The sequence below is a fragment of the Kogia breviceps genome, chromosome 2 (genome assembly GCF_026419965.1).
Source record: "Kogia breviceps isolate mKogBre1 chromosome 2, mKogBre1 haplotype 1, whole genome shotgun sequence".
NCBI lineage: Eukaryota > Metazoa > Chordata > Mammalia > Artiodactyla > Physeteridae > Kogia > Kogia breviceps.
Window position 1 is genome coordinate 34772646 of NC_081311.1, and position 25669 is coordinate 34798314.

The 25669-nt window shown below is 38.1% G+C and overlaps 1 protein-coding gene across 10 annotated transcripts in view; it reads left to right on the forward strand.

Annotated features, from left to right (window-relative positions):
• Positions 1 to 25669, forward strand: part of IDE (insulin degrading enzyme) — a 116646-nt gene that overhangs the window by 48848 nt on the left and 42129 nt on the right. For 6 of the 10 annotated variants that reach the window (XM_059055440.2, XM_059055441.2, XM_067025042.1 and 3 more), the window contains 6 exons: positions 362 to 569; positions 3585 to 3754; positions 18606 to 18728; positions 24011 to 24123; positions 24669 to 24831; positions 25532 to 25624. In XM_059055440.2, coding sequence (XP_058911423.1) covers positions 362 to 569; positions 3585 to 3754; positions 18606 to 18728; positions 24011 to 24123; positions 24669 to 24831; positions 25532 to 25624 — 870 coding nt within the window. The remainder of the gene's footprint in view (positions 1 to 361; positions 570 to 3584; positions 3755 to 18605; positions 18729 to 24010; positions 24124 to 24668; positions 24832 to 25531; positions 25625 to 25669) is intronic. The other 4 variants (XM_059055442.2, XM_067025041.1, XM_067025044.1 and 1 more) reach the window with 1 other exon arrangement.

The following is a 25669-nucleotide window of genomic DNA, read 5'->3' on the forward strand; positions in this document are numbered from 1 at the left end:
TGAAACTTATGCTCTTAGCACTGTGCTATATTGTCTCCTGCAATAAAATATAAGAGCTAGAAAGTTTCCAGCTCGTATAAAACAGTGAATTCAATTCTTCCTCTTAGTGTGATGTGTGAGGAAACTAATGTCCAGAGGACTTAAGTATCTGCCCAAGGCCACCAACTAACTGATGTCAAAAGCTGGGGCTTGAATCTAAACTGCACCATTTAGAGTAGCCTATGCTTAACTTTCTCTGACTGTGGTTGGAGTTATCATGCTAACAGAAGTTCCAAACCATCTGTGATTCATCTGTACTCCATAGCTTTCAACATTTAAAAAAATGATTTATTACATATGTATATTTTCTCTTCTCTTTCAGGTTCCTTGTCAGATCCTGCAAATATTGCTGGCTTAAGTCATTTTTGTGAACATATGCTATTTTTAGGAACAAAGAAATACCCTAAAGAAAATGAATACAGCCAGTTTCTCAGTGAGCATGCAGGAAGTTCAAATGCCTTTACTAGTGGAGAGCATACCAATTACTATTTTGATGTTTCTCATGAACACCTAGAAGGTGCCCTAGACAGGTAATGCTGAAAATACCCTATGAATTATCCACCTTTGTTCACTTATCATGTTAATAATAATAATTAATATTTTTACAAAGATGTCTTCACAGCTTTATAGCTTAACAAAAGATATTTTAACCAGTATTTTCCCCCTCTGGATTTTATAAAAAAGAAAATAATGAATGATGTCATATATTTACTTTGTGGTAGAGGAAAAATAATGGCATGACTTTAAACCAGCCTTTAAGTCTACAAAATATTTTATTGACTTATAAAATTCTCACCAGGCCTTCCCATTCTAACTGGTATTACATATGAAGCATGTGATGAAGAATAAACTGTAATAGTGTCATGGACCTCCTTTCAACCATATTCCTGTTCCAGAATGCTAGAACTTAAATATTCTGTTCTCCTTTAATTCCTCAATCCTCAAGGATACTTAGTGGATACAGAATGTTTTGACCTGCTGTTTCAACCCTGCGGACATTTTGTGAAAGTATTTTCTGGAGCAAGCTCCATTGGGCTATTTTAATTTCTTGGTCAATTTTCTATACAGCTAACAATATATAATTTTTTGTATCAGTGATGTGATTCATTGTTCAAAGTGTAATTTTTCCCATGGTGAATTTTTACAGTTTTCTGTGTTACCAAGGTGTCATTCTGCAGCCTTTTGATGGGTCTATAATGAAGTTTGACTTCACAGTTTTAATAATTTTCAGCTTTAATTGCTTACTTATATTAATAGTCATTTTTTTTCAAACCTAGTAGTTTGAATTTATTCTGTAGCACAAAGAACATTAACAGAACAAGGGCATGGGTTCAGGATACAGGACTGGGTCGGAGTAGCCTGTTTCTTATTTATTCTAGCTTATGTTTCAGTCTTCAGGCAGCAGCTTTGAGGTGTAATCATCTTTTGTATGTATTCCCAGAAGACTTCCATTAATGAGTTCCCTGGGATCATACACTGAATTTAATTCCCTGCTTTACAAATGCTTCAGCAGATGTTCATATAATAGATCTCTGTTTGATGGAGGATGTCTGTTACTTGGATCAGAGTAAAAAAACCACTTGTATAGAGCATCTTTCAAAAATATTGATTATACTGTGTCAGAATCATGACCCTTTATGTGGACTTGTCCAGCTATGGTATGTAGCTATGAGGCACTTTTCCCAGCCTGAATTGAGGTAGGTAAAAGTGGTTATATGTCTAGAATTATCTGTTTCCGTATATCTTTGATTATAGGCTCTGGATAGATGGAGTTTCCCTTTGGATTGGTGTGTGTAAGGTACTTAGCACAGGATTGCATTCACTGTGTGCTTAAAATAATATCAAGTAATGGTAACAGTCTTTTTGACTGCTGGACTATGAGGTGCAGTTGCTGAGATGTTTATAAACCCAGGAGTCTCTTAGACCCACTGAATAGTAGTCTCATTCAGACAGAGCCTCTTCTCTTGGCTTCATCTGAATTCTGGACGTTGTTTTTTATAAGATGGGGTCTAAAGTTTCTTAAGAAGACTTACTACTATATGAAGTCATGATTTAAATTGCAACCTAATATAGGAGAGTTAATATATTAACTAAAGGAATCTTAGTTCAGCTTTGATACTACTATTAAAGAATAACCTCAAGAAAAGCATATTGGTTACTGATGTTAAAGTTACATGCCATGTTATTTGTTGAACCACTGCTTATTAAATTTTTAAAAGTCTCTTAATATTTCATAAAAGCCCATAATTATGTCTTAGTCAAACTACTGTGTCATAGGTTTTTCACTCCATTATTTTATCCACTAATTAAAGTTTGTTTCCTTTTCTTTATAAGAAGGAAAAATATTCAGACAGAGCCTTTTAAAAATAGGTCACTTAGTTTGTCCTAAAATGCCTGAGTCTTAGTGAAATTGCACTTAAAACTGTAAGTTTAAGATTTATTGCCTAAGAACCATCACCTGCCTTTTCCTTTCTTGGAGAATTAGGCATATACAACAGGGATTTTCATAGACATGCTGAATTGTAAATGTTAAATACATTGCTCTGTCTCATAAGTCTGCCCTGACTTTTTGTTGTTGTTGTATTGTGGCTTATAATAAGAAATATATATTTGGTCTTTGTCCCTGGTCCTGGCCCATAGCTCCTAAAACCCTTGGAATTTCCTAAGTGATGAGAGCCAAAGGTTGCTTTTTGTTATTTTAATGAAGTGACTTTGGGGAAGTCCCTTGATATTCTGAGGTTGGGGGCTGGTTGCCAGGGGAGCCAGCCCTGTGATTAAGGGTTGGAACTTGCAGTCCAGGGGCTGGAGATTGACTTCAGTCACCAGTGGTCAGTGATTTACCCAATCCTGACGAGGTTTGGAGAACTTACAGGTTGGTGAACACATGGAGATTTGGGGAGGGTGGCCTGCCTAGAGGGCATGGAAGCTCCATACCCTTCCCACATACCTTGCCTTATGCATCTCTTTCATCTGGCTGTTCCTGAATCATATCCTTTTATAATAAATCCAGTAATTTACTAAGTAAAACATTTCTCTGAGTCCTGTAAGCTGATCTAGGAAATTAATCAAACCCGAGGAGGAGGTCGTGGGAACCTCTGATCTACAGCCAGTTGGTCAGAAGCCCAGGTGACAACCTGGACTTGCAACTGGTGTTTGAAGTTGGGGGCAGTCTTATAGGACCTGTGAGATCTGATAATATCAGTATTGAGTTGAATTTTAGGCCACCCAGCTGGTGTTAGAGAATTGCTTGGTTGTGTGGTAACAACACATGGGAATTGTCAGAATCAGAGGTGTTAATCTTTTTATATTTTCACTAATTATTTAACATATCTGGGGTAGAGTTCTCTGAATTTACGTATGTATGGTATATTTTTCTTCTGTTGCTTAGAACTTATATTCCTTTTTACTTAGTAGCAATGGTAGTTTCTTCTTATTCTGTAGAATTTATATTTCCTATCTAAGTTTCAAACATTTTTTAAACATATTTTTAAAAGCCCACTTAAAATAACAGCTTTCAAATTGTTAATTATGTTTCATACCCTTAGGTTTGCACAGTTTTTCCTGTGCCCCTTGTTTGATGAGAGTTGCAAAGACAGAGAGGTAAATGCAGTTGATTCAGAACATGAGAAGAATGTGATGAACGATGCTTGGAGACTCTTTCAGTTGGAAAAAGCTACAGGGAATCCCAAACACCCCTTCAGCAAATTTGGAACAGGTTTGTCAGCTGCGGCTCTAATGCATCCGTTCTCCTTGACCTCACTTAAACCATGGCCCCTTTGCCCAGTATTGTATTTTACAGTTCAGGATAGAAGATTGCAGAACTCCTTATTCCTGTCTACCCTGTTGTTCATAAACTCAGAGTCTGGAGCTGATAAATGGTTGTTATATCATTGTTACTCCTTGGTATTTCTTAAACCATGCCCCTACACATATGTTATCTGGCAGGTCTCTATATAGGCACCTATATTTGTGATTCGTGACCTAAAAAGAGGTTAAAGCTTAGGTATGTGAGCTTCATGGAGAAGGTGATAGTTTATTGAGTAGAAGAGTGACCAAATATGAAGCAAGTTTGTTGGATAACAAGGTGATAGAATTGAATTTAGATTTTAGAAATAGTAAGAATGAAGTGGTAATAACCCCTTTAACAGATGAGTAACATTTTGGCTAGTAGTTCAAAAAGAAGGATGTCGGGCTTCCCTGGTGGCGCAGTGGTTGAGAGTCCGCCTGCTGATGCAGGGTGCACGGGTTCGTGCCCCGGTCCGGGAGGATCCCACATGCCGCGGAGCGGCTGGGCCCTTGATGCATGGCTGCTGAGCCTGCGGTCCGGAGCCTGTGCTCTGCAACGGGAGAGGCCACAGTAGTGAGAGGGCTGCGTACCGCAAAAAAAAAAAAAAAAAAAAAAAAAGAAGGATGTCAACAGGAGTTGGGCCCTTGACATTGGATATTCTTTTTAATTGAGGTGTAGTTGATGTACAATATTTTGTAATTTTCAGGTGTACAACAGAGTGATTCTGGCATTGGACTTGTACGTAATATGTGGAATGATATTCTCAAGATTGTAGTAACAGTGACCTAAGCAGTTATTTAGCCCTCTAGAGGTTACTCTGGCCATCCCGTACAAATAGGGGTCTGACTGTTTAAGGAACAGAGCAGTTAGAGCTGTGAATAGATATTTTTAAAATATATTTATTTATTTATTTGGCTGCATCAGGTCTTAGTTGTAGCACGTGGGATCTTTTAGCTGTGGCATGTGGGATCTTTAGTTGCAGCATGCAGGATCTTTTAGTTGCAGCATGCAAACTCTTAGTTGTGGCATGTGGGATCTAGTTCACTGACCAGGGATTGAACCCCGGGCCCCCTGCATTGGGAGCTTGGAGACTTAGCCACTGGACCACCAGGGAAGTCCCTGTGAGTAGATATTAACCATCATTTCAAAGGGAGGAGATAATAGATCTCTTTATTCTGAATGTATAGAATGCTCACTTCAAGGCTTGTTGAACCCCCCTGCTCCTATCACCTCCACCTACCTCTACTATCTACAGATAGATGCATAGCGTCTGCTCCGGGCATGACTATAAAAGACATATAAGGTCCCTGCTCTCAAAGTGCTACAACATCCTGGTAGGAGGTTAGAGGTAGGGATAACAGGGAGTAGAATAAAATAAATGTAGAGATTCTTGATTTTACAATTGTACCCTTTTTCTTTATTCAGTTTTTCATTAAAAAGTACATTTAATTTAAATATTAAATGATACAAAAGTATTTTTTTTAAAAAGCAAAAACAAAAAGTTGCCCTTTTCTTCATCTACTCTTGCCATTACCACTTTACCAGATGTAATCATTGTTAAAGGTTGCTGTGATTTTAAAATACTGCTTTGGTGGTTGAGAGTCCGCCTGCCGATGCAGGGTACACGGGTTCGTGCCCCGGTCCGGGAAGATCCCACATGCCGTGGAGCGGCTGGGCCCGTGAGCCATGGCCGCTGAGCCTGCGTGTCCGGAGCCTGTGCTCCGCAACGGGAGAGGCCACAACAGTGAGAGGCCTGCATACCACAAAAAATAAAATAAAATAAAATAAAATAAAATAAAATAAAATAAAATAAAATAAAATAAAATAAAATATTGCTTTGGGGATTATGAAATAGCATAAAAATAATAGATTGTTTAGTGTACTTAAAATTTATGCTTATTACATAAGTTAATTTGGGGGACTTTTTAAAAAAGACTATAAAGACAGCTTTCTTTCATTTTGGATACCATTCTAATATATCTAGTAGCAGCCAGGGAATTAGCATAGCTTTATAGAAATAGGAGTTTTTAAAAATTGTAATTAAGCAGTGATACTGTATTCTTTAGACTTACAATATTTGGCACTCTGTGACAGCATCATTGCTAAGGTGAATATTGTGGTCTCTAAAATGTCTATGTAATGATTAATTATCTGAAAAGTGGCTTTTGTAGAGGACATCAGCATATATGGTATATCAAGAGGGAATGAGTTTTAAAAACCAAATTTCAAAATCACTGCATCCAAATGAGTGTTGTCCTTTAAATAGTCCCTTTGGCAGGTTAGATACCTCCACCAACAATGCTGCTATTGTGCAGAACGTGTTAGAGCTCCTCTTTGGGAGTTGCCTTCTTTTAAATAGTCTCACTGGTGATAAATCACAATCAGCATAATCAGGAAGCAGCCACAGATCTTCCAGAAATAAATCCAATGAATAAGGTGAGCAGTATTACCTCTGGTCACAAACAAGAAACAATCTTGAAATGTCCTAGAAGAAGGTTTCGGGAGTGACGGGCAAAGAAAAACATTGAATGAGGTCAGTTACGTAGAGGTGGAGTTTAAGAGCATATTTCTTTTTTAACCACTGACAAGGCTAGGCAGTTAGCAAAATATGAGGTAATATAAACAGCTAAGAGGTGAGTTAGCCAGACTCAGTACAGAAGTACAGAAAATGTGATATAAGTAATGCAAATACCAAGTTACCTACTGATTTTAGAAATATAAACTAACATTGGACTTTTTGGAGTAGAGGTTCTGTCGATTGTTAAAGTCACAGACAAGTTTGAAAGTATGATGAAAGCTATATACCCTTACCTTAGAAATTACACACATATAGGGGCTTCCCTGGTGGCGCAGTGGTTGAGAATCCGCCTGCCGATGCGGGAGACACGGGTTCGTGCCCCGGTCCGGGAAGATCCCACATGCCGCGGAGCAACTGAGCCCGTGAGCCATGGCCGCTAGGCCTGCGCGTCCGGAGCCTGTGCTCCGCAACGGGAGAGGCCACAACAGTGAGAGGCCCGCATACCGCAAAAAAAAAAAAAAAAGAAATTACACACATATAAAATTTTGCAAAAGTTATTCTTGCAGAAGAATTCTTGTCAGAAATTCATACTTAATTTACTTCTCTTATTTTTTAGTAACTTCAGATGTTTCTGTGAATGTGGGCCATTTTGTCCATCAAGGGATTATGATTTATTATTTTAACATTAATATTTAAATATTAAAATATTATTTTAATAATAATATTATTATTTAATATCAGGAAAAGCTGGGTATTTTTAAATGAACAAAAACCAAGCATTGTGTTCTGTATTTTTAAGAAAACCTTACAGTAAAATGTTTGTCCTTAACAGTACTTTTTCTTTATACAACCCACAGTAAGAAGCATATTTTACTCAGAGCAGACGTATGCGTGTTTGTGTAAGCAACTGAAACAAAAGTTTTAGCAAACGATATCTTTCTTATATTTTCAGATGTAGTCTGGTACCCTCTGTTATATTCTGTTTCTTTTAAAAAAAATTCTGGTCTGCCAATACATTAAATTTATTTCATCACAATCGAGTGGGTCCCAACCTACAGTTTAAGTAATTCAGAGTGATAGGCAGTCATTTCATAGGCAGTGATAGACCCAGGAAAAGCATTTGATAAAACTCCTTCATGAACAAAACAACAAAAAAGCACTCATTCATGAACAAAACAACAAAAAACTCTTGAGTTGATAACAACCTATGCCAGACATCATGATTAATTCTTAAGTTTCAAAGGTATTTCTGTTGAAAGGCAAAAACAAAACAAGAATACCCTCTAATCACTTTCTTGTTCAGTTGTGCCGTAGGTACTAGTCATTGCAGGAAGTTAAGGGGAAAAAAACGTGGTAAGAGGCTGAAAGGAAGCAAAAGAAAACTTTCCTTATTTCCATATGATATGATTGCATAAAAAATTGAAGAACTCTTCAGATCAGTCATTAAAATAAGATTATTCACCAGCCAAAAGAAGAGAAACACTAACATTGCATTCTTGTATCAATATTAATCAGTTAGAAAAATGCTACAGGAAAAAATAATTTCATTTACAATATAAAAATAGCTATAAGGTATTTAGAAATAACTAACAGAAGAGCAAAAAATATATAATGGATATAAAAGAATGCCTGAGTAGGGCTTCCCTGGTGGTGCAGTGGTTAAGAATTCGCCTGCCAGTGCAGGGGACATAGGTTCGAGCCCTCGTCCAGGAGCATCCCACATGCCGTGGAGCAACTAAGCCCATGTGCCACAACTACTGAGCCTGCACTCTAGAGTCTGCGAGCCACAGCTACTGAGCCTGTGCTCTGCAGCCCACGTGCCACAACAACTGAAGCCTGCGCACCTAGAGCCCATGCTCCACAACAAGAGAAGCCACTGCAATGAGAAGCCTGCACACCACAATGAAGAGTAGCCCCCGCTCGCCACAACTAGAGAAAAGCCCACACACAGCAACGAAGACCCAATGCAGCCAAAAATAAATTAAAAAAAAAAAAAAAAAAAAAAAAAGCTTGAGTAAACAGGAAGATAAACCATGTCCATGAATGGGTAAACTCAACATGACACAGTTATTTCACCCCTAATTTATCTAAATTCAGTGTAGTGCCATTTGAAAGCCCTAGAAGTTTTTACTTTATAATCTTATAATCTGATTATTAAATTAATAAGAAAGAGTAAAGGGCCAAGAATAGCTAATTTTGAAGAACAACAAAGAAGGCACTACTTCTACCGGATATCAAAATTTTAGTTGTTACAGTAGTGGAACTAGTGCAAGGATACCTGAAGGTAACAGTAGAATAGATTATAGACCCTAGAAGCATATCCATAAGTGTATGGAAACTTGACATAAGACAGAGGTACATTACAAATGAGTAAGTAAAGGATGGACCTTTCAATATCTGGTGCAGGGGCAATTACTTATCTATGTAGAAGTAAGTAAAATTAGATCTCATCTCACACCATGCACAAAAATAAATTCCAGGTTGATTGGACCTAATTATAGAAAGAAAACTTTATACAACTTTTAGAAGAAAATATACAAGAATTTTTAAAAGTCTTAAGATAGGAAAAGCGTTCTCAAGCACACATAGCACAAACCATATTTTTAGAGGTAAAGATAAACCATAGATTTAAAGATAAATTTGACTTCATTAAAACTTAACATTCTGTTCAATAGAAACACAAAAACAAGACAAGCACATACCCAGTGAAGATATTTGCAAAGCATATAGCAGATGAGAACTTCTCTAAGTAAATAAGTAAAAGATAACACAGCGCACTAGAGAAATAGGCAAAGGCTGTTCTGAGTCATTTACTTTGTTTGAAAGTCATTTTTGTAGATATTATGTGCTAACTCTGTTCTCCGCACACGCGTCTCATTAACTCCACGTGTGATCCTCCTAGCCTCAGACTTCAGCCAGGAATCCCACCTCCTACTAGCATATTCCTACGTGATGTAAAGTTTTGTCCTCTGAAGGTGGGCTGTGCTGAGGTTGAATCTTTGCTGTACCGCTAAATGGCTGAGAGAGACTCTGGGCCAGTTTCTTAACTTCTGTAAGCCTCAGTTTCCTCCCATGTCAGGTTGGTGTGAGGATTAAAAGAGGTTGTGCGTGTGAAGTGGTTAGACAGAAGTCTGGCCATAAAGGTGCTCAGTAAATGATAGTAGCCTCCGTAATAACAATATAATAGAGGATCAGAAGCTGTGAAAGACAGCAAAACTTTGAAAAGGTCTTTGCCATGAAGTCGTGAGGGGCAGCCAGGGCTGCTTGAAGAGTCTCGGTGGGTTTGGTGAACTGACTGTTGGGCAGTGTTATTAAAGAAGTGTTGTTCTCCTGCTCTCTTTTTAGGCTGAACCAGTGGTTGGTGACCACATTCCCTTTGCCGCTTCATTTATCACTCACATATGCCTTTAGTTTTAGCTCCATAGTTCCTGATAAATTATATGTCTTTTCTCTGCCCTGTTGCCTTAAAATTTTTTTTTTCTCTGCGTCTCCATGGAATAAAAGCAGAAGCACTTGAATTTTTAGAAGTAGTTTGGAACAGGAAAGGGAAAACTTAGTTCTGGTTATTCTTTAGTGATCTGTTTCTCTAATCATAACCCCACAGACACTGTGGGAGCGACTGGGTTTAGTCAGCTGAGAAGGAAATGAAAGAAGGAAGTCAGGATGTGGGTGAGGGAAACAAAACAGGCCCTCCTTGACAGAATGAAAGGCAAAGTGAGAGAGTGCCTGGAAATAGAGGGTGGAGCTGTATTTAGATATGGGTGATGTTTTTCTTTCTTAATTATGTGACAGTTATGTTTTGTAGCACGTACCACAGGATCATAAGAATCTGAATTGGGTGTTATAAGTGCGCTCAGATTATCTCTCTCTCTCTCAGTTGACAAGTAATTTTTTAAAGTAATTTTTTAAAGGTCCTCTACATGTAAAGTGCATTAGAAAATGCAAAGTATAATCAATGGCTTTGCACTCAAGATGTTTCTGGTTTAGTCGGAGAGGCAAGTCAAACCCAGGATTTCACTGGAGTATAATCTCAGATTTGATTTTCCAGGATCATAATCTCTTCTCTCTTTTTTCCTCCTTGCTAATTTTTACTGAGTGCTCTACTAAGCACTTTGCCTGGATTATTTAACTCAGTTCTCACAATATCCCCAGTAGGTACGTGCTCTTATTATTTCTGTCTTATAGATGGGTGAACTAAGACTTCAGAGAAGGTAATTAAATTGCTTAGGGTCACTCAGCTTTTTGAATGCTGGATCCAGGTCTGGTGCTTTTAACTACTGTTCTACCTCCTTTAAGGTTTGCCTAAAATTAAATTCTCCAGGATCTCAGAGGAGATGCAAATTGAATTTTCCTGAAGGCTGGGTAGGATTTTCTTAAGTAGAGGAAGAGCCACTCAAGAAGAAAAGGAACAATATTTATTGTATGAGTATCAAGTACCACACACTGGGTAGGTGTTTTACCTAATATGATTTCACTTAACTTTAACCACAATACTGAAATTTTCATCATCCCATTTGACAGATGCCAAAACTAATACTGACAGAATAATTAGACCAAAGTTTCATAGCCTTGCGGGGAATACAGGGAGGAGGGAGAGAGGGAGGGTGGTAGCAAAAGTGTCTGTGTAGGTTATGGAATTCAATGTCAAATCAGTCCGAACTCTTAAGCCTGTGTTCTTTGTGATAATGTTAGGTTGACCCCCAAAACCAGGACAAGAAGCAAAGACCAAGGAGTGAGCCCTTGGCTGTTATTGGCCATAATAATGGATGCTTTTGTAGGAAGGAGTAGGAAAATGGATTAGGACCAAAAAAAGTATTGTGGGGCTTCCCTGGTGGCGCAGTGGTTGAGAATCCGCCTGCCGATGCAGGAGACACGGGTTCGTGCCCCGGTACGGGAAGATCCCACATGCCGCGGAGCAACTAAGCCCGTGAGCCATGGCCGCTGAGCCTGCGCGTCCGGAGCCTGTGCTCCGCAACGGGAGAGGCCACAACGGTGAGAGGCCCGCATACCGGAAAAAAAAAAAAAAAAAAAAAAGTATTGTGGAATACGAACCAAAAGGTAGTTGAATGTCTCTTGACCCTGGGATGATGATAATGACACACAAAATTAGATCCCAATAAAAGTTAATCATTTACATTTTTCTCCCTTTCCTCCCTCCACGCCTTCCTCTTCTTAACTGAAGAATTTAAAATGTACGAAAGTAAACAAAATACTATAACGAACCCTGTGTATACATCACTTTGCCCCTGGCCAGTCCTGTCTGATCTGCATTCCCAGTCACCCCCTCATATTATTTTGAAAAGATCCCAGACATCATATCATTTCACTCACATATATTTCAATATATGTCTCAAAAGATAATGACTTTTTAAAAACATGATAAAAGTACCACTATCATCAATATCATCAACTATGCAGGTAGTGTTCAAATTTCTAGTTGTCTCATAAAAGTCATAATTTTTTTTTTTTTTTTTTTTTGTGGTGCGCAGGCCTCCACTGTTGTGGCCTCTCCTGTTGCGGAGCACAGGCTCCGGACGCGCAGGCTTAGCAGCCATGGCTCACGGGCCCTGCCGCTCCGCGGTATGTGGGATCTTCCCGGACCGGGGCACGAACCCGTGTCCCCTGCATCGGCAGGAGGACTCTCAACCACTGCGCCACCAGGGAAGCCCAGAAGTCATAATTTTTAAAGGTTTATTTGAATAAAGATCCACTTAAGTGTCAAATGTTAGTGATTAATATGTCTTTTAAATTTTTAGTCTATAGATTCATTCTTCATCTCTCTCCTCTGCTCCCTCCCTTTGACCCCCTGGAATTTATTTATTGAAGAATCAGGATATTTATTGTGTAGAACTTTTCACAGCCTAGCTTTTGCTGATTGCATTCCCAACAGTGTAGTTTAACATATTCCCCTGTCTTCTGTATTTCCACAAATTGACAGTTGGATCTAGAGCCTTGATCAGATTCATGTTTGTCTTTTTTGGGGGAGGGCTTCATAGGTGGTGCTGTATCCTTTCATCAGGAGCATATAATGTCTAGTTTCCTGTTTACAATGTTGCAACCATCCTCGATGCATCATCTCTCTAATTCTAATTCTGTTGTTTTTCCTCATATTGATTTGCTTGAATACTACTATAAAAAGAAAATCTTTTTCTACTTTTGCCTACCCAGTGGTACAATTATTATAGGAAAAGCAAGACAAATGTTTGATTCATTCCTTTTATTTACCAGTTTTCAAAATATTGAGTTGGTTCCCTAGCATCCTTGAATGATGACTAATTTGTTTTTTTTTAGTATCATGATAAACTCATAGATATAAAAATATTTGATATGTTTCAGCCCGCTTAGTCATTTATTATTCTCCAAATTTTCCCCTGGCCTTTTTTTTTTTTTCCTTGCTAGGAAATGTGTCTATGGAAAATCAGAAATTTATTGCAAACTACAAGTGTACAGGTGCTTTATTATGGCATTTAAGAGGCTTTCACTTCAAGTCCCCTTTTCTTTTGTAACTCACATCTTGTACTTACACGTACTTACCCAGCTGCAGGAGAATTGTCCTTTTTAATTTTTTAGGAAAATTTATGTATCTCCAAAGACTTTGGTCTCTTCCAGGATTTTTAGAAGATTGCTATAGCAAGAAGAAAGCTTAAAAAGAAAAAAGAGGTTATAATAATTCCAAGTAACTAACTGTAGATATATTAACCTAACCTTCAGAATCTCGGGTTTTCAGAGAACAATTAAGAGTTTCATAGTTATAACTATCAAATGACTTTTCACTGAGAACCTTATGAGACATACAGTTGGAGCCAGCTTTGATTTCTAAAACACATTTCTAAAACTTCAAATTCAGCCCTTCCCACAGAGTATAAGAAATATTTGGCTGGCTTTAGAATTTTCCAGGAAAATACATTCTATTTACTTGAAAATCAGCACTCATATACATTAGTACTGAGTTTGTAAGCTTTTTTAAAAATAGAATTTATAGTTCTTATAATGAAAATATGAAATAAAATTTCTGAGCTTACAATTTACAAAACCGTCTTCGTATCCGTTACCACTTTCCGTAAACTTCACAGAAACCCAAGTTCCTATTAAGTAATTATTGTCTTACAGATGCTATGCTGAGCCTTAACACAGATTATTCATTTAATCCTCATGGCAATCCTGTGAGGTTGGTTCTCTTATTATTCTTATTTACCAAAAAAGAAACTGGGGCTTAGAGAAGTTAAGAAACTTGTCTCACAGCTGGTAAACGAAGGAGTCAGGGATTGACCCTTGCTTTTAACAATTGGGCATGTACCCATATTACCCCCATTTTACAGATAAAATAAATGACCCCTTGGAAATATTTGTAGACTTTTCCAAGGTTGCTTAATTAGTCGATGATGGAGTCAGGATGGGAAACCCTGAATCTCCCAACTGCCAAGCCAGTGCTCTCTCTTGGCAGGCCCAGAGCGGAAGGTCCCAGTGGGTCAGCAACCCTGACATCCTCAAGCCTCTGCTGGAGCTCACTCTTATGGTGAGAGAGCCAGAAAGGTAGGATTCAAGATTTTTGTAGCAGCATTTTAATTTGATATAAATGACCCGGCTGAATTAGTGTTAAATGAGGATAGTATATGTCTAGAGACTGAACTGGTATCTGTAATCCCAGCCATATTCACATTGTTCTCCACATATGGATTCTTAGGTAGAGAAAAGTCATCTGGACCATTTACTGAGCTTTCTTCCCTACTTTGGTGGAACGGTTTCTGTGCTGTACTCAGAAGCCAGGAATCCCTCCTCCAATTCAAATTGTAACAGAAGTAGATACTGTTTATTGCCTATTTTCTGCTGTATGTCAAGTATTATATTAAATTCTGTAACATTTTTACAGATTTATTTTTTGTCATAAAAGAGATCAGTATAAAAGCATTTGCCAGATGATTCTTTACACACTACTTAAAGAAACAGAACATTACTAATACAGTTTGAGCATCTGTTGTACACTTCTCCAATTGCATTTTTCTCCCTGCTCCCAAGAGGTAACCACTATCTTAAGTTTGGTGATTGTCACTGCCATGCTTTTCTTTATAAAACATTGCTAAGTCATGCATTTATTTCTAAGCAATATGTTGTATAGTTTTTTAGTTTTATAAAAATGGTATTTTATTGTGAGTAATCTCTACCACTTGTATTTTTTCATTCAGTGGTATATTTGTAAGGATTATCCATATTACAGACTGTGCCTCTGATAAGTTTTTTTAATATGTTAATTAATTTATGGCTGCGTTGGGTCTTCGTTGCTGCACGCAGACTTTCTTTAGTTGCGTCGAGCGGAGGCTACTCTTCGTTGTGGTGTGTGGGCTTCTCGCTGCGGTGTCTTTTCTTGTTGTGGAGCACACGCTCCAGGCACGCGGGCTCAGTAGTTGTGGCACGCGGGCTCAGTAGTTGTGGCACACAGGCTCTAGAGCGCAGGCCCAGTAGTTGTGGCTCACGGGCTTAGTTGCTCTGTGGCATGTGGGATCTTCCTGGACCAGGGCTCAAACCCCTGTCCCCTGCATTGGCAGGCGGATTCTTAACCACTGTGCCACCAGGGAAGCCCCCTCTGATAAGTTTTTTATTTTTATTTTTTGCTGCTATCTGAAAAATTTATTGAATGCATGTACTATTTATCCATTTTCCTGTTGATGAAACATCGCTGCTATAAGTGTTCTTATACATGTTTCCTTGTACACAGTTCTCTAGGGTTCTAGGAGTGGAATTCTGGGAGTGGAATTACTGTATATTAGGATATGTACATCTTTTAGATTAAACAGATATTGCCAAGTTGTTTCCTATAGTGGTTGATCCAGTTTGCACTCCCTCATGCAGCGTCTGAGTTCTCATTTCACCATCACCACGACACTTGGTGTCATCAGACTTTCTGTTCTATTTATTGGTTGTTAAATATTAGTCTTATGCTTTTTTACATCCTTTTTCTTTTTTTAATTTGGTGTTATATAAGTCTACCAATGTCAGGACAGCAGATTGAGCTTAAGAGAAGTAGGGTGACTTGCTCAAGGTCATGCAACCAGAAGACATTTGACCCTGGATTTGATGATAGCTCTGCCAACACCAAAGCCAGTGCTTGTTCCTCTGCGCCTCCCTACCTGGGGATGATAGCACTGAGAGTAACAGAGTCTACTCAGTAATTTAAGGACTAATTATGGAATTCTGTGCATTATGTCCTGCTTTTCCTTCCATTTTCTCAGCTAACTTTCTTGAGAACTTCCACTATAGCTAGCCTTCTTGTTTTTAAAAAACTTTTTTAAAAAAAATGGTTATAGGGCTTCCCTGGTGGCGCAGTGGTTGGGAGTCCACCTGCCGATGCAGGGGACACGGGTTTGTGCCCCAGTCTGGGAAGATCCCACGTGCCGCGGAGCAGCTGGGCCCGTGAGCCATGGCCGCTGGGCCTGCGCGTCTGGAGCCTGTGCTCCGCAACGGGAGAGGCCACAACGGTCAGAGGTCCGCGTGCCGCAAAAAAAAAAAAAAAAGTTTATAAAAGGGCTAATAAACTTAATAACAAGCCTGACTCTTTGGCCCATTTTTACTTAATATTCATGTTTTTCTGTCAGTGTATTAAGAGCTGACTATCCTGACCTCAAGAGAGTAATAGTGGAGAACTTTTTCCTCTTTCTGACTCAGGAGCTTCTAAGGATACAGGACTGCCATTCTGGGCTGTGTTCCCAAACAGACCACAGTTTCCTTGTGTCATCATATATTAGAAAGCCTAAAAGCATCTAGGTAGCAAATAAATGAATATGTAGATTCACAGAATGGTATCTATTTGTGGCTAAAAGCCGCTTTTCAGAACAAATGTGATTGGGCCTCTGTTTAGAAGTTTGGCCAGAGATACAGAATCCCTAGATTTTTGTACCTTAGGTAGGTCAGGTTGCTGTTCACAGAGTGGCTCCTTTGGCTCGTTTTTCTTTTAACTTTTTGTTGAAATATAATACATGTATTGAAAAGTGTGTGTGGCTCTGATAAATTGTTGTTGTTGTTGTTTTTACTTTGCTGCTATTTGACGAATCAGTTGAATGAATATACTGCTATTATTTATGTACAACTCACTGAATTTTCAAAACCTCAGTATACCATGGACCCAGCACCCAGTCAAGAAACAGATTACCAGCACCTCTTTGTGCCCCTTTGTAGTCACTATCCACCCACCAAAGGATAACCTCTGTTCTGACTTTTCATGACTCAGGTCTTAGTTTAGCCTGTTTTTATGCTTTATATAAATAAAGTGATGCAGTGTATACTCTTCTGTGTCTGTCTGGCTTCTCTTGTTCAACCTTAAAGTTGTGCAATTCCTCCATGCTGCTGCATATGAACAGTGGATTCTTCGTTTTTTCTGTGGTATGCTATACTGTTTTGGTCCTCTGGATCTTTTTACTCTAGCATTGTCAGTATTTGGCCAGTGATACATGTCTTAGTGTATTTGGGATATGTTCTTGCTTTATCTCTGTGTTTTTAAATGAACCTAAAGATAAAGGGTAAGGGTTAGAATGGTAAGATATTCAGGTACATTAAAATCAAAGCAGAATGAGCTAGAACTAGTCAAACTGAAAGAATTTTAAGTTCTAGATGGAGGCCATGATCTTGGTTTTTGTATACTTTGATTTGAGATTTTTTTTTAACCAGAATATTGACCAGATTGTGAATAGGCATATCACACTTAGACTGAAAAATCTGATTTCTATCTAACACTATCACATTTATAGTCTGTTGAAATAAAACATATTTTCTCCAAACTTGGGTGTCCCAGTGTGTGGATCTTGATGCACATACTTTAGGACTCTGAGCTTGGCAGTATAAATGAGTAAGGAAGCTCTAAGGACTAGTCTCTCTGGAACTGAGACTTTTATAACCTTCATTTAGTAGAAAAGGGAGGTACCATCAATACTCAAGCTTTACCTTAATATGAGAGAACTTCAAACCATTACACAGCAAAAAGCTTTTTTTTTTTCCTTTTCCTTGTTTTGTCTGAGGAGTTAGGACCCTGGATACTTTTTAGATCACCTGGATTCCTCAGGTAGAATGAGGGGTTATTTTAGGACCCCTAGGAGAGCAGATCTGGAGTTGAACTGGATCTTCAGTGAAACTGAGAGGACTGATAAAGAACCTGGAGACTTGATTAACAGGCTATGCTAGTGAATAGGAGTACATTTGATGGCTTTCTGACTAGAGAAAGGTTAATGAGTACCTGCTGGACTGTTTCTTGCACACTCCACTAGATCTGTTAATTGAAGCATTCTGGGGCATGAATCTTGGCTCAGAATCTTTAGCTCTACGTGGCTATAGACTGGGTCTGAGAACGCCATCTGGTGGCTCTCTCTAGATACCCAGTTTAGTGAAGGGGTCTCTCCCAATGCCAGTCCATCAGCCATTATAATAACCCAAGGGGAAAGAACACATCAAGAACATGTTCTGCCACAGTTTAATCTATGCAGGTGAAAAAGAGTAGCCCACTTAATAGTATAAGCAGGAACAATAATAAAAGTTATTATACTAGATCTTAGGGTATTTCTAGTCAAGATGCCATTTTTAGAGAGATACCAATCATTGAAATTCCACCTCCCAACCTTTAAATGGCAAGATCTTTATTAGAAATGTACTACTTAGAGAGTTTGACTATTTGCTTTTGACATGCATATTTTATCCTAATTGAATTAGTTATTAAATTTCATAAGAGGTCTCATAGTGGTACACTATGTACATTGCTTGAGACTTACAAAAATAGCATTGCATCCTATTTTTACCAGTGTAGATCAAATTCATGAGAATTCACATCACAAATTTAATGCTTCAGCCAAGAATAGTACATTTCTTTCCACCAGTAACTTGGCAAGTTCCAAAAAGATCCCTCAGTGACTATGTTCAATTAATTACAGAGCACCTAGGGAACTGGAAGTTAAAGTAAGTGTGAATGGAGGCCATGTGGATCTCATTTTGTCTTATAAGTGCTCATAATACCTACTATCTCTTAGGAATTTTAAGAAGTATAATTTTTATAAGGCACTTTAAGCTCTTGAGGGAAAACTCTCTATAGATTAAAATGTTACTAGTTTGTACTATACTATCCTGTTTATCCAGGTTATGGTCAAACATATTTGACTAATCATTGTATGTGTTGGTTTGGACTCTATTTTTTAAGTTTACCTTATAGCAATGTCAGTAATAATTACAAGACTTTAAAGTTCACATATTTTGCTTTTTCATAGAAATGTTTTTCCTTCCTTTCAGGTAACAAATATACTCTAGAGACTAGACCAAACCAAGAAGGCATTGATGTAAGACAAGAGCTACTGAAATTCCATTCTACTTATTATTCATCCAACTTAATGGCTATTTGTGTTTTAGGTCGAGGTAAGAATCCTTAAAATTTTTTCATAGTGTTACATAATCTTAGTTTTCCACTTTGGCTTTTTCAAAGTATTGGAAGAAGGATATAAGACACTTCCTTTTATCTGTTCAGAGGCTTTTGAAGAATATGTGGAGGGGAATTTTGTTTTTAACTCACTATGTTCTAAAAAGAAGCTTAGGTGATTTTAAATGGAAACCTGAAGAAAATATAAATTAATAGCAAGGAAAGGAAGTATAAAGGAAATGATTGAGAGATTTGATCTTATAAGATTCGAAAAAACTAAAAAAAATTAAAAGACAGATGATTATAAACTAGGAAAACTATTAGAATGCAACAAAGTTTGATATTGTTTCCCTATTAAATTACCATAATTTTGGTTTGGGTTTTGTTTTAACTAATACCCATTATGAGGAGAGGTACTCTTTTGTATTTGTGGTGTATACAATTTATGCAATTCCTCCACACTTTCTGGAGGACAGTTTAACAAGATGCATTGCCCTAAAAAGTACATTTTTACTTCTAGAAGTGCAATCTAAGGAAATAATCAGAGTTGTTCAAACAGGTGATGTACAAGGATGTTTCAGTATAGTATTTATTAGTGAAAAGTTAGATGCAAGCTAAATGCTCATTAACAGAAGATTGGTTAAACAGGGATGTTGTAGGTGTATAATAGAGCGTCTTATAGAAAATAGTATCCCTCCTCCCACTTCCTCTCCTCTCACCTGCTTTATTTTTCTTTAAAACATTTATCACCACCTGAAATAGTAAATATTCTTTATTGTTGTTTGCTGTACCAGAATATAAGTTACTTGAGAATAGAAACTGTTTTGTTCACTGCTTTGTCTGGGTTAGTGCTTGACATATAAGTACTCGGTAAGTAAATATTGAATGGATAAATAGTTTCATGACAGTGTTTTCATAACTTGGGAAAAGATTCTTATTGTATTAAGTAGAAAACAAAAGCACTCTGTAAAAGCACTGTGTGCTATCTGATCCCATTTGGGGATTTCTAAAAAATTCTGATAGACGTAAATGGGAGACATAAGACAAAGTAGAAAAACATACCAGAAATTTAATAATGTGGTATAGTAGTTAAGAACTCATGCTCTAGAGTCCGAGAGCTTGGGTTTGAACTCCTAATACACCACCTACTCAGTATAAAGTGGCTATGAGCTAACAAAGTTACTTCAGTTCTCTGTACTTCAGTTTTTGCATTTGTAAAATGGAGGTGGTACCTCATACCTGTTGTGAGGTTTAATAGAGATAATGCAGAAAAAGTGCATAGTGCCTGGCAACACAGTAAATGCTCCATAAATGGTAGCTACTTTCAGCATTCCATAATCATGAGCTTATGGGCAACTTTTGTTTTCTTCTTTTGTTTTTGGTTTTGTTTTTTTGCTTTTGTTTTTCAAAGTATTCTGCGATTGACAAATGTTACTTTTGTGGGTAGAAACTAAACAACTATATATATTTTAACTTGGTAATAGGAACAAGGATATAAAATGGGTCCAAGGAGTAAGGCTAATAAAAAGTGTATGTTATAATCCTGTGTGCTTTCTAAAGGTAGGTAGATCTATAGAGTGTTAAAAAATATCCCTTGGTACTTAGAGCCTCGTCCTGGGAGTAGGTTTCTAAGCTGTATTTTTGTCCATGTCATCTTGAGATAAAACACATGATTTCAATAAGCACTTATTAGGCAAGTAATAATGACAACAGATGACACATACATAAGCCCTGCCCTCAGTGTTCTTGGTTTAGTGGAAATGACAGAATAAGCATCTGAAAGAGACAAAGAGTTTTTTGTTCCAGTTCCCTCTCCCAGTGTGACTGACCTCCTGTGCTCAGTTCAGTGAATTTAATGACATGTCCGGGAGAAGTGTCCTTACAGTACAGTGGTGTGTGGAGGAAACAGGATCTCTTAAAGGATTAATAGATAATCCGCTTCTTCTTCTAGGAGGAGGGGAGAGGAAGAGTAACCATGTGGAAGGATCTCTGTCAGAAAGGGACAAAAAAGTTTTTCTCTCTTCTCCCACGGGGTCCTCCCTCTAGTTGTGGCAGCACCAATTACCTGGACACTTGACAAATAGGTAACTGTCAAGTAGAGACCCTAGGATTGCCAAGTCCTGGTAATGTAAAGATGAATGGGACTCAGTTCCCTGGTCTCTGGTAGCTCACAGTGAAGACAAAAGGTGCATTATTGTACAGCTGCCTTACCTTTAAAAAGCTACATGGTGAATTTAGCTTCTAAAAGGAAAGGCATACCCTAGTAGATCCTTGCTCTAAAGGGCCTCACTGTCATCAGCACTTCAGGTTGACAAATCATTGTTGACTGTGCATCTTGTTTCCAGTTACGTGTTCCATCTGTGTGTCTCTTTATGTCTTTATGTCAGATGTCTCTGACATCTCTTGCTCCAAATACACCCGATTCATTCCCGAGTTCACTTGTCATATAACAAACAGCCACAGGTTGGGCTTTTATTTGGCTCTGGACATTTTAGGGTCCTTCATACATGTCAAAAAAATTAAAGGAAAAATACATATGTTTTATAAATAAAGTGCACATGCCCACATTCATAGGCCTAAAAGAGAACTTCATACTATCTATAGGCAATTCTCATATAGTGATTAAGTGCTTTTTAGAGAGTTCATGGAAAAGTTCAAAATGGGTCCTACAATATCAAGGGAAATTTCTTATTCGATTCAAAGCTTCCTGACAGTAACAAGTAATGAATGTTTATACCATTTATAAATAACCTATTTTTGAGGAAGCAGAATCAAGGTGAGAGGTTATCTTGTTTATATATATATATATTTTTTTTTTTAATTTATTTTTTTTTGTGGTACGCGGGCCTCTCACTGTTGTGGCCTCTCCCATTGCGGAGCGCAGGCTCCGGACGCACAGGCTCAGCGGCCATGGCTCACGGGCCCAGCCGCTCCACGGCATGTGGGATCTTCCCGGGCCGGGGCACGAACCCGTGTCCCCTGCATCGGCAGGCGGACTCTCAACCACTGCGCCACCAGGGAAGCCCTATCTTGTTTATAAAAAGATAACCTTTTCTACTTTTTTCTTTCTAGAATAATAGTAATATGTGTGCACAGAAAAAAATTTATCCCATACAGAAAGGTATAAAATGGAAATCATGTTCTTCTTTATCCTACCTTATGACCACTGTGCCCTCTCCTCAACGATAGTCAATTTATATCATTTTTTGTTATACTTCCAAAAGCAGAATTTTGTTAATATACTTGGATTTATGTGTGTCTGTTTAAAAATTAAATGAGATTATACTACATGGCACTGAAATCTGTGGTTTTCACTTAATAGAGTTTTGAGATATTTTCATATCAGCACATACAGACCTCTCCCTCATTAACGGCTACATAATATTCCAGTATACAGACTTTTCGTAACATGCACACATTGATAGATGTTTAGGTCATTTCCAGTTTTTATTGTTGTTATAAATGGTGTTGCAGTGAACATCTCATACTTTTGCAAATACAACTGTCTTATTAAAAATATAGATAGATGATAACATAGAAGAACTTCGCATAAGTGGCTATATAATCTTATCAACAATTACAAATCTTTGCATGAGTTTGACACAGTATATGGTACAGAATCATATAGTGTTAGACCTTGAAGAGACTTGTGATCATCCTACCCAACTTTCATGGGGTTTTTTTTTTTTTTTTTTTTTTTTTTTTTTTTTTTTTTTAATTTTTGTGGTACGTGGGCCTCTCACCGCTGCAGCCTCTCCCGCTGCAGAGCACAGGCTCCGGACGCGCAGGCCCAGCGGCCATGGCTCACGGGCCCAGCCGCTCCGCGGCATGCGGGATCCTCCCGGACCGGGGCACGAACCCGCGTCCCCCGCATCAGCAGGCGGACTCTCAACCACTGCGCCACCAGGGAAGCCCTTTTTGTTTGTTTTTAAAAAATTTTTATTTATTTATTTTTGCTGTGTTGCATCTTCTTTTCTGTGTGAGGGCTTTCTCTAGTTGTGGCAAGAGGGGGCCACTCTTCATAGCGGTGCACGGGCCTCTCACTATCGCGGCCTCTCTTGTTGCGGAGCACAGGCTCCAGATGCGCAGGCTCAGTAGTTGTGGCTCACGGGCCTAGTTGCTCCGCGGCATGTGGGATCTTCCCAGACCAGGGCTCGAACCCGTGTTCCCTGCATTAGCAGGCAGACTCTCAACCACTGTGCCACCAGGGGACCCCCCAGCTTTCATGTTTTATAGAACCTGGAGTGGTTAAACAGTTTGTCCAAATAGTCTCTTGACATAATTGGTTGGTGAAGTTGGGGTTAGAATTGAACACCCAGGATTCTTCTCACCATTTTATACTATTCCCCCACAAAATCAGTTACTTAAAAACTCTAAATTTTACTTTTAGCAATGGATTTAGACTGTGTTTATAAAGTCAATGTTATAATCTGTCAGCTAGTGGTTTCGTATGTGCCTTGTAGGAATCGTAGATAAAATAGTTTCCAAATGCCAATCATTATTCTATTATTGTTTCCAATATTTGTTTGAAATTTATTGTAAGATAATATTTGTAAAACAGTTTTTTAAAGTATAAAGAGGCAGATATGTGTGAGGTATAATCAATATCAATACTGCATAGCTTCAGAAGTTATATAGGCACTGGTGGGATTTTACTAAATGCTTCAACTTTATCAGATGGAGTTTTAAGAAAATTCCTAGGTTTTCCTTTTAATAGTCCTGAGATTTTTCAGGCGATCATAAGGTGTTTTCTTCCCCCCCCAGCTTTATTGAGATATAATTAAAATATAACATTGTATAAATTTAAGGTATACAGGGACTTCCTGGTGGCACAGTGGTTAAGAATCCACCTGCCAGCGCAGGGGACATGGGTTCGATCCCTGCTCTGGGAAGATCCCACATGCCATGGAGCAGCTAAGCCCACGCGCCAAAACTACTGAGCCTGCGCTCTAGAGCCTGCAAGCCACAACTACTGAGCCCGTGTGCCACAACTGCTGAAGCCTGAACACCTAGAGCCCATGCTCCGCAACAGAGAGAAGCCACCGCAATGAGAGGCCCATGCACCACAATAAAGAATAGCCCCTGCTCGCCTCAAGTAGAGAAAGCCCGTGCAAAGTAATGAAGACCCAGTATAGCCAAAAATAAATAAATTTATTTAAAAAAAAAAACTTAAGGTGTACAACATAGTGATTTTATATATGTGTATATAATCCTAATAAATACTACCCATCATGTGTTATGATTAGTTTAAGTTCTGTTTCCATTGTCTGTTTTCTTGTAGAATCTTTAGATGACTTGACTGATCTGGTGGTGAAGTTATTTTCTGAAGTGGAGAACAAAAATGTCCCATTGCCAGAATTTCCTGAACATCCTTTCCAAGAAGAACATCTTAAAGTAAGTGCGTGTATTTCTAGTATTTTTTTCTTTTTTAAATTTATGGACATAATATATGCCTGGTTTACCAAAGAGTACATGAACATTTCCATTATTTATATAGTTTTAAAAAATCAAATCAAATCAATTTCACATTTATTAGGGATGTGTATCACCAAAAAAATAACAATATGTTCTGATCTTTGCATGTTAAAAGTAGTTTTGGTAGCTATAACCTTGGCAGACTGTAGAAGCTGTTATCAAGTGCCAGAAGGCAAGTATCCAAAAGTATTGAGCTGCATGGTCAAGGGGACCAAACATGGCCTGCATACCAACTGTAATGAAATCCCACTAAGAAAGAGCCCAGGTCATTTATTTCTGTATGGTCAGTATGGTTTTCTCTGGCAATTGATTCTCTCCTGAATTTGGGATTTTTCCATGAAAATCGTTATTTATTTATTTTTTTTTTGGAAAATCACTATTCTTCATAGTTTGTAAGTATTTTATTCAGTAGGAGTTGTACATAGCTAACCTTTTGTGATTTGTTTGTTTTATTTTTTCCCCAGCAACTTTACAAAATAGTACCCATTAAGGACATTAGGAATCTTTACGTGACATTTCCCATACCTGACCTTCAGAAATACTACAAATCAAATCCTGGTCATTATCTTGGTCATCTCATTGGACATGAAGGTCCTGGGAGTCTGTTATCAGAACTTAAATCAAAGGGTGAGTCTCTTGGACACCACCTTCTGAGGGTAGTACCCCACATCCACCATATTTTTTTACTCTGATTCTCATTTCTCCTAAATATTTTCTTGTGAAGGAACATTTTCAGATGATACCATTTAAGGGTGATGAGAGTGATGTGTTGGTTGTTAGTACGCTTCTGTTTTTTGCTTTGGGGTTTTTGTTTTTGTCTTTTTCCATAATTTGTTTTATCCTTCAGTATTGAGCTGTGAAGTTTACATATTTCAAAAGGTGTTGTAGTGCATGTTTTAAATAAGATAGAGGTTAAAAAAAGTAAAAGCTCACATTGGGTATTCTTTACCATCTCTGTGAAATGTGCTGAAATATTTATTTGCCTGCGCTTATCCATCAAACCAAAGGGTGTACTAGGATCAGTCAATAGATTTCCAAGGTTCCTCTCCATTCAGACTCTTTTTATATAACACTTAAACACAGTCGTCTACTCTTGATTTGGGAAATGATTTGAGGCGTCCCAAGGAAAGCTCCCAAACTAAAAAAATCACTTGAATCTTTTGCAGTGTCTGAACTGCTTTTCAGTGCTTTTCTGAACTGATTTTTTTTCCAGTCTTTTCTGCAAGAGGGCCATTCTGTATGAACATACAGAATGAATTTTTTTTTAATTCCTTGTCTTAAAAGAAGACACACATGCAATCATGTTGATTTCCTTTGAATGTTACAGGCTGGGTAAATACTCTTGTTGGTGGGCAAAAGGAAGGAGCCCGAGGTTTTATGTTTTTTATCATTAATGTGGACTTGACTGAGGAAGGATTATGTAAGTATTGACCTTTTTGTTTTTGAATGAAAATTGATTTCTTAT